The sequence below is a fragment of the Hypanus sabinus genome, chromosome 15 (assembly GCF_030144855.1).
Source record: "Hypanus sabinus isolate sHypSab1 chromosome 15, sHypSab1.hap1, whole genome shotgun sequence".
Lineage (NCBI taxonomy): Eukaryota > Metazoa > Chordata > Chondrichthyes > Myliobatiformes > Dasyatidae > Hypanus > Hypanus sabinus.
Genome location: NC_082720.1, coordinates 8395938 through 8406172, shown reverse-complemented (window position 1 = coordinate 8406172; position 10235 = coordinate 8395938). Strand labels below are relative to the sequence as shown.

The window sequence follows — 10235 nt, the reverse complement described above, 5'->3', positions numbered from 1 at the left end:
CACAGACCACCGAAAGTAGCAAAGATGTGGTTCACAAATTACACAGGCATGGAAAATGTATGTCAGAAGGGCAATGTTATGATAGTCATGGGGTATTTTGATATGTAAATATATTGGGAAAAACAGTTGGTGTTGGATCCCAAGAGAATGTAGAATGCCTACATGATGACTTTTTAAGAGCAGATCATGATAGAGCCCTGGGGGTCAGCTGTTCTGCATCGGGTATTGTTCAATAAACTGGAATTGATTAGACAGCTTCAGTGTAGGGGGAAGTGATCATAGAGTGATAGAATTCAGCCTGCAGTTTGAGAAGAAGGTAAAATCAGTATTCAGGTGGAATAAAGGGAATTACAGAGGCATGATGGAGGATCTGGCCAAAGAAGTGGCGAGCAAACTGAATAAGTATTTTGAATCAGTCTTCACTGAGCATTATGCCAGAAGTTTGAGTGTCAGGGTAGAAGTGAGTGAAATTGCCAATACTAGGGAGGAAGTACTTGGGAAACTGAAAGAGGCGGTTGAAGAGATTGTGGAGAACATTAGTAATGATTCAAGAATCAATAAATTGTGCATGGTTCCAGGGGGCTGGAAAATTGCAAATGTCACTTCACTCTTCAAAAGGGGAGAGGCAGAAGAAATGGAATTACAGGCCAGTTAGTCTAACTTCAGTGGTTGAGAAGATGTTGGAGTTGATTGTTAAGGATTTTTTGGGGTACTTGGAAGCGCATTATAAAATAGGCTGAAGTCAGCATGGTTTCTTTGAGGGAAAATCTGCCTGACAAAATTGTTGGAATTCCTTGAAAATATAACAAGCAGGATTGACAAAGGTGAACTGGTGGATGTTATGCACTGAATTTTCAGAAGGCCTTTGACAAGGTGCCACTCATGAGGCTGCTAAGCAAGTTAAGAGCTCATGCTATTACAGGAAAGATATTCACATGGATAGAACATTGGCTGATTGGTAGGAGGCAGAGTGAGAATAAAAGGAGCCTTTTCTGGTTGGATATTGGTGACTGGAGTTAACTAGGGGGTCTGTGTCAGACCTGCTTTTTACATTATACGTCAGTGATTTGGATGAAGGAATTTGATGGCTTTTTGGATAAGTTTGTGGATGATATGAAAAAAGGTAGAGGGGCAGGTGTGTTGAGAAAGCAAAGAGGTTACAGAAGACTTAGCTAGATTAGGAGAATGGGCAAAAAGTTGACAAACTGGAATATGGCATCGTGAAGTGTATGGTCACACACTTTGGTAAAAAGAATAAAAGCATTTTCTAACTGGGGAGAAAATTCAAAAATCTGAGGTGCAAAGGGATTTGGGAGTTCTTGTGCAGGATTCTCTAAAGATTAATTTGCAGGGTGAGTCAGTGGTGAGGAAGGCAAATGCAATGTTTGCATTCATTTTGGCAGGACTAGAATATATAAGCAAGGATGTAATGTTGGTGTATCATGAGTAGTTTTGGGCCTCTTAGAAAGGATGTGCTGACGATGGAGAGGGTTCAAAGAGGTTCATGAAAATGATTCTGGATTGAAAAGCTTATCATAGGAGGAGAGTTTGATGGCTCTGGGCCTGTACTCACTGGAATTCAGAAGAATAAGGAGAGGTCTTGTTCAAACTGGTCAACCGTTGAAAGGTCTTGATCGAGTGAATGTGGCAGGAATGTTTCCTATAGTGAGGGAGACCATTACCAGAGGACAGCCTCAGTTAATGGCAGGAGCCCTACCTGCACTCAGCCCATAACCCTCTGCTCCTTTCCTGTCCATATACCTATCCAATTTTACCTTAAATGACACAACTGAACTGACCTCTACTACTTCTACAGGCTCATTCCACACAGCTATCACTCTCTGAGTAAAGAAATACCCCCTCGTGTTTCCCTTAAACTTTTGCCCCCTAACTCTCAAATCATGTCCTCTCGTTTGAATCTCCCCTACTCTCAATGGAAACAGCCTATTCACGTCAACTTTATCTATCCCTCTCAAAATTTTAAATACCTCGATCAAATCCCCCCTCAACCTTCTACGCTCCAATGATTAGAGACCTAACTTGTTCAACCTTTCTCTGTAACTTAAGTGCTGAAACCCAGGTAACATCCTAGTAAATTGTCTCTGCACTCTCTCTAATTTATTGATATCTTTCCTATAATTTGGTGACCAGAACTGTACACAATATTCTAAATTTGGCCTTAACGATGCCTTGTACAATTTCAACATTACATCCCAACTTCTGTACTCAATGCTCTGATTTATAAAGGCAGCGTTCCAAAAGCCTTCTTCACCACCCTATCTACATGAGACTCCACCTTCAGGGAACTATGCACTGTTATTCCTAGATCTCTCTGTTCCACTGCATTCCTCAATGCCCTACCATTTACCCTGTATGTTCTATTTGTATTATTCCTTCCAAAATGTAGAACCTCACACTTCTCAGCATTAAACTCCATCTGCCAACGTTCAGCCCATTCTTCTAACCGGCATAAATCTCCCTGCAAGCTTTGAAAACCCACCTCATTATCCACAACACCTCCTACCTTAGTATCATCGGCATACTTACTAATCCAATTTACCACTCCATCATCCAGATCATTTATGTATATTACAAACAACATTGGGCCCAAAACAGATCCCTGAGGCACCCCGCTAGTCACCGGCCTCCATCCTGATAAACAATTATCCACCACTACTCTCTGGCATCTCCCATCTAGCCACTGTTGAATCCATTTTATTACTCCAGCATTAATGCCTAATGACTGAACCTTCTTAACTAACCTTCCATGTGGAACTTTGTCAAAGGCTTTGCTGAAGTCCATATAGACTACATCCACTGCCTTACCCTCGTCAACATTCCTTGTAACTTCTTCAAAAAATTCAGTAAGGTTTGTCAAATATGACCTTCCACTCACAAATCCATGCTGGCTACTCCTAATCAGATCCTGTCTAACCAGATAATTATAAGTACTATCTCTAAGAATACCTTCCATTAATTTACCCACCACTGATGTCAAACTGACAGGTCTATAATTGCTAGGTTTACTTCTAGAACCCTTTTTAAACAATGGAACCACATGAGCAACACGCCAATCCTCCGGCACAATCCCCGTTTCTAATGACATCTGAAAGATCTCCATCAGAGCTCCTGCTATCTCTACACAAACTTCCCTCAAGGTCCTGGGGAATATCCTGTCAGGACCCAGAGATTTATCCACTTTTAAATTTCTTAAAAGCGCCAGTACTTCCACCTCTTTAATTGTCATAGGTTCCATAACTTCCTTACTTGTTTCCCACACCTTACACAATTCAATATCCTTCTCCTTAGTGAATACCGAAGAGAAGAAATCGTTCAAAATCTGTCCCATCTCCCTCGGCTCCACACATAGCTGACCACCCTGATTCTCTAAGGGACCAATTTTATCCCTCACTATCCTCTTGCTTTTAATATAACTGTAGAAACCTTTCGGATTTACTTTCACCTTATTTGCCAAGCCAACCTCGTATCTTCTTTTAGCTTTTCTAATTTCTTTCTTAAGATTCCTTTTACTTTCTTATACATTCAATATTGAATCATAATGGAATTAACTTGGCTTTATTGACACTGATCAACAGAAAAAGGCTCTGGTGTCAAAGCAAAAATAGATCTCTGCAAAGTGATCTAACTTAATTACAAATATAAATAACAAAATAATTGATTACATAAGTATTCACCCCCCTTAATATGACCCACCAAATTATCACTGGTGTAGCCAATTGGTTTTAGAAGTCACCTAATTAAATCAAGGTCTGTTTTTGGAGAATTGAGTAGAGTTAAGGTGTTTCAATTGATTGTAGTAAAAATGCACCTGTATCTGGAAGGTCCAACTGCTGGTGAGTTTGTATCCTGGCAAAATCTACACTATGAGGACAAAAAGAGAACTCCAAGCAAATCTGCCAAAGGGTTATTAAAAACCACAAGTCAAGAGATGAATACAAGAACATTTCCAAGTCACTGACTATCCCTTGGAGTACTGATAGGGCAATCATAAAGAAATAAAAAGAACATGATAGAGCTGTAAATCTGTCCTCAAAAATTGAGTGACTGTGCAAAAAGGGAGGGAAGTGAGGGAGGCCATCAAGCCTGGAGCAGTTACAAACTTCAGTGGCTGAGATGGAAGAGAATGCACATACAACAACTGTTACCCAGGTGCTTCACCAGTCACAGCTTTATGGGAGAGTGACAAAGAGAAAGCCACTGTTGAAAAAACAACTCTCATAAAATCTCAGCTGGAATTTGCCAGAAGGCATGTGGGAGACTCTGACGTCAGTTGGGAGAAGGTTCTATGATTGGACGAAAACTAAACTAAACTTTTTGGCCATCAGATTAAACGCTATGTTTGGCATAAGCCAAACGCACACATAATTAAAAAAACACACAATCCCCACCGCAAAGCATGGTGGTGGCTACATCATGCTGTGGGAATGCTTCACTGCAGCCGGCCCGGAAGGCTTGTGAAGGTAGAGGGTAAAATGAATGTAGCAAAATACAGGGAAATCCTGGAGAAAACATGATGCAGAACTGCAATCTGGGAGAAAACTTGTTTTTCAGCAAGATAATGACCCCAAGCATAAAGCCAAAGCTACACAGGAATGGCTTAAAAACAACAAAGTTAATGTCCTGCAAGAGCCAAGCTAGAGTGTAAACCTCAATCCAATTGAGAATTTGTGGCTGGACATGAAAAGAGCTTTTCACTCACGATACCCATGCAATCTGACAGAGCTTACGCAGGTTTGTAAATAAGAATGGGGAACAATTGCAGTGTCCAGATGTGCAAATCTGATAGAGACCTATCCACACAGACTCAAGGCTGTAATTGCTGCCAAAGGCGCATCTACTAAAACTGTTTTGAAGAAGATGAATACTTATGCAATCAATTAAGGGGGTGGGGAGTGAATATTTTTATAGGCACTGCTAATTGGAACAGGGAAATTATCTCTGCTGAATTTAATGTTATTGTGATTTTTGTTAGTGTAAAATGAGAACACCAAATTTGTTCCCTGCTACCTCCAGATTTGCCCTGTTTGAAATGCCGTGATTACATCTTCTGGACAATTTTCAGCTTATATAACAGTGACAACTTTACAATTTCTCTTTTTGCATTGAAATACATGTCCAAGTGGATTGCTATGCTTGCCAATCAGAGCTCACTTCTCTGATTCAGTGAAATATCTGAAGTGAAATGTGGTCCCTCACAGAATATCCTATCACCCGTTTAAACAAAAAGTTATGAGACATTCTTAAGGAGCGATGCACAAATCCGCAACCTCACCTGGTTTTCCAGTGGCATTTCGTGTGATGGTTGAAAACATGAGCATTCTGTGCACATTTATTGGGATTAGGCAATAGAACTTCACACAATTGGCTACGATATCTGAGCAATCCTAAAGCATTGATGTTACATCAGGCAATGCACTCGTACACAATACGTGCGGAACTATTTATTTCTGCACCCATATCGCAACAAATAATGCATGACATTCCATCCATAGAGCGAGGCAGAACAGGTTAGCATTAAACATCGATCGCTCCATATTCAACAATATTGCGTTTAAGCACACCATCACACATGTAAATAATTATGCAAACAGACTGCATTTAAGTTGCACCATATCACGGTCGTTGATGAGTGAACAGACCGTTTAATGCACGAAGACTGAAGGAGGCAACACTCCAGGGTCAAGACATTTCAATCGCTGGCTAAGATACAAATTCGTGATACATTTACCACAGAGGTTTACGAGAAAAAAGGCTGCTTTCTAAAGGCAGAACACGTTAAATAGTTCACTGATGCTCGCACATACCCACCACAGTCGTATATTAGTCTTTTGATCATTAAAACGCGAAATATTTCAGTCTTTGTACACAAACCCGAGCTAGACATTTAACAGCAACCACGAGATACTGTGTCGTGGGTAATTGCACAACCTTACAGCGTCGAAATTCAGTTCAAAGTAGAAACAGGAAGTCCAAGAGGTGATGATCCATTGTAAGATTAAATTGGCAAAGAAATAATTACAGTCGGAGCGTGAGCAATGCAGACGGACACGATGAACACACAAACCCTGCATGTAAAACTCTCTATTTCCTTATCCCATGGCTATCTAGGAGAGGGTCACTCAGCCCCTGGAGTCGGTTTACCATTCAATTATTTCTTGGCTAATCTGCGTCAAATGCTTCACTGGGAGACATGTTTATATGTTATAATTTGCTGCATATTCCTACCCCTACACGCAGGAACAACTTCGACTCGCAGACACAAATGCTTCGTTAGCCTAAAATCAGTTCTTTAACCAGGGCAACAGTCCTGGAAAACACAATTAAGTAAAGGCATTTGGAAAATTAATTTCGATATTAGACATAGCTTTGCTGCTTTATAGAATTTCATTTTAAAGCCCATCCCTCCCTATCCCAGTTGAAAGAGGATTTTGATTACTGGTAAATATGCGTTAATGTATCGTTTTAATCCTACCCCAGTTCCTTCCCAAAACTTCTAATGCCCCATTCTCCTGGTTCACATCTTTCTACCGGCCTCAGGGAGTGGAGGGTCTGCTCCACTCTGATGTTCCCAGGGAACTGGGTCTTCTTCCACACTGGCCGCCGCGTTTTGTCTGTCATGCCAAAACTGTTCCATATCGGACAGGACGATGTTGGCCGTTTTATTCGTGGGGCTCTCTGTATTTTCTTGAGCGGCTTCATGGTCTGGAACTTGAACAGCTTTCTCCTTCTGGCACTTTTGTCGGTTTTCCGGAACACTCTCTGACCTGGTCTCCTGGGGTTGGCTACCGGAGAGACTCGGAGATGTCCGTGGCTTGCTGGAGATAAGCCTTTTCCACAGACCGGTGAAACCTTCTTTGAACTCTTCAGACATCGAGACGAAGATAAGTGGGTTGACCGGAGAGATGCTGAAGACCAGGACGTGCGAGAACACGATGAAAGCTGCGGGTGGCGAGGGGTCGTCCTTCTGGATGTGTCGGATCCAAAGCCACAGCAGCCACTCAGGGACGCACATGGCAGCGAAGGCCAAGCTGACTCCAAAGAGCATAGCGGTCAGTCGCCGCCCTCTGATCTGATACCGCAAGCTCTGATTTTTGGCTCCTCGTCGTTTGCACTTTCTGAAAGCTTTCCAGTGATAAGTGAAAGTACAAGCCACAGGAAGACAGTAAACCAACATAGGATACAACTTTGTAAAAATTGCCAGAAAATTGGACGCAATTTCAGGCCAGTCAAGAATGCACATCATCTCCTCAGATTCATGGCTGATAGTTACAAAGAGCCAGTGCGGTACCGAGAGTATAAACGCCAGCGCCCAGATAGAGGTGATGACCAGGGCCACTCTCCGATGCTTGATTTGGACTTGTTTGGACGGATGCGACACGTACATGAAGCAAGCTTTAGCCAGCACAGCTAAGGTGAAACTTTTTGCGGCCAAGCAGCTCTGGAAAAACCAATCTGCCGTCTTGCAAATGAACCAGCCGAGAGTCCAGAAAGGCTTGGAGTAAGCAATGGCCCTGAAAGGGACGCAGAACAACATAATAAAGAGGTCAGCTACGCTCATATTGAGTATTAACGAATTTATCATCGAAGTTCGACCTTTCCTTGCATTCGTGACCAAAACTGCAATAATTAGGACATTTCCACCAAAACCGACCAAACAGATAGCGGCTAAAATCAGCGGGATCACTATGTTCAACTGTTTGGGATCGGTGTTTTGATATCCTCCGTCCAGTTGGGTGTCCTCATTGCTACTATTATGGACGTTGGAATTATTCAGTTGAAGTAAAAGTTTCTCCATTGGGGTTACACCGGCATACACGGCTTGCCTTTGCCACTTCTATCCGGAGATCTTCAGTTATGCTGTGTGAAAACAAAGCTCAGCCAACCCGGATGGCAAGCGGCCGCATGAAAACAGTCGGTGAAAGATTTGCAAGAACCAGTTTCAGTACCTCGGACAGCGCCAATTTGCTAGTCTCATAAATATAGAGCAGCCTTCGGGGGTGGGGGCGCGCAATTACAACATACCTTAAGACCTACCTCTTCATAAATCATGTATATCGTTTCAGACTAAGGCATTACAATATTCTAAACAATTTAATCATAAATTTAAAGGAACGCTATATATTGATATTTTAATTTACGTCTGGTTTATTTTTCGTGTGTCATTCGCGGTTACCAGCTTATTTTCTTCCTGATCAGGATTAATTCCCAAGTGTCGAAATGACCCCTGATGTCAAGTAATATTATGTGTGCCAGGTTCTGAGTTGTTATTAACATTTGAACACGCTGGTTAATTTCAACATTTAAATAACTTTTCTCCCTACTTCGACTTCTACTTTTACAGACTGCAGGTCATTATTATAATAGAAATGAAATGATACGTTATTTTGAAAGATATAATTTGCAAAAACAACATGTATTTTAAATAATGTATTCCAAACATTAAAATATTTCAATCTTTTCAATAGAACAATAGTAGATAACATATCGCCAATTAACTTAATACTAATAAGTAAGCAAAAGTTTGATCTAAAGAAGTAGCTTGTAAGCTCCTTAGAAGAGGGGTGAGACTGCCCAGTATTGGTGGAGTAGTTGTGATGATGGAGATTCAGCATCTCAAGCCATGGGGGAATTTCATAAATGAAAGCTCATAATTGGCCCATTATGTCAATACTATTACATTGAAAAAGCTTTATAATTATCCAGCCTTTCCACAGTTCTTCCTCTTTTACATATTCCTTTAGGAATTTTTAATTGAATCTGCTTATACATTTAGTTAATTCCATAGCTAAAATATGGTATATTTTAATACAATACTTTATAATTATGTCCTTTCATAATTACCCCTTCCCCCAATAGAAATAGCTTACCTCTTTTTTCATTTTATCAAAGTAAAGTAGGTTTCGAACCCTGGATCATGAGAAAGGGAGTAGGTGATACGGTTTCTCAAGTTTGCTTCTACCCTCAGAGCTGATTGGTGACCAAGGTAGGATGAAGTTATGGAGCATATTCATTGAACCACAGAAATACCTGAGCAAACTTTTGCTAAGAGAAGTATCCATTTAAAACCAATCTCCCATCCACGTTTATGCAGACACTCTGTTTTGTATGTATATTGGCTCCATTTGTTATAATTGGATGCTGCCACCGACAATAGAGATAGTGCATTTGGCATCATTGCAGCATATTGTAATTATATACTAATTTACAAATGCAAACATGAGGAAATATGCAGATGCTGGAAATTCAAGCAACTCACACAAAATGCTGGTGGAACGCAGCAGGCCAGGCAGCATCTATAGGGAGAAGCACTGTCGAGGTTTCAGACCGAGATGTCGACAATTCTTCTCCCTATAGATGCTGCCTGGCCTAACTTACAAATATTATTTCTTTGTTGAACTTCCTACCTACAAACAAACTTCTTTTGTCAGTCATCTTTTCCTTCAGTCACTCACTAACATCACAGTGGAAATATCACCATCAGCTATATTAAAGGACTTCATAATTTTGACTATTAAAACAGTCCTTTAACATAAACTCCCAAAATCACACAGCAGGCCAGACAGCATCTGCAGAGAGAGAAATACAGTTCATGTTTCAGATCCATCATATTTATATGAACCAATCTTTCATAGAGGAAACAAGTGGGGAGAGTGAGCAATTTCAAGTTCCTGGGTGTCAAGATCGCTGAGGATCTAACCTGGTCCCATCATATTAATGCAGCTATAAGGAAGACAAGACAGAAGCTAGCTTTCATTAAGAGTTTGCAGAGATTTGGTTTGTCAACTAAAACACTCAAAACATTTTACTGATATACTGTGGAGAGCATTCTGACAGACTGCATTACTGTCTGGAATGAGGGAGGGGGTGGTTACTGCACAGGACTGAAAGAAGCTACAGAAAGTTGTAAAATTAGTCAGCTCCATCTTGAGTACTAGCCTCCATAGTATCCAAGGCATCTTCAAAGGGCGATGCCTCAGAAAAGCGACATCCATTATTAAGGACCCTGATCACCCTCTTCTTATTGTTACCATCAGGAAGGAGATACAGAAGCCTGCAGGCACATACTCAGAGATTCAGGAACAGATTCTTCCCCTCTGCCATCCAATTCCTAAATAGACATTGAGTACATGAACACCAATTCACTTTCTAACAATATATATTATTTTTTGTTTTGCACTATTTTTAATGAGTGTGTGCATGTGCCCTTAACTCCT

The 10235-nt window shown here is 40.9% G+C and overlaps 1 protein-coding gene across 1 annotated transcript; it reads right to left on the bottom strand.

Annotated features, from left to right (window-relative positions):
* Positions 1-6535: 6535 nt before the first annotated feature.
* gpr151 (G protein-coupled receptor 151) lies at positions 6536-7816 on the bottom strand. The gene has a single exon (XM_059990765.1). It carries the CDS (start codon positions 7814-7816, stop codon positions 6536-6538), a length of 1281 nt encoding a protein of 426 aa, XP_059846748.1.
* Between the last annotated feature and the right edge of the window lie 2419 nt (positions 7817-10235).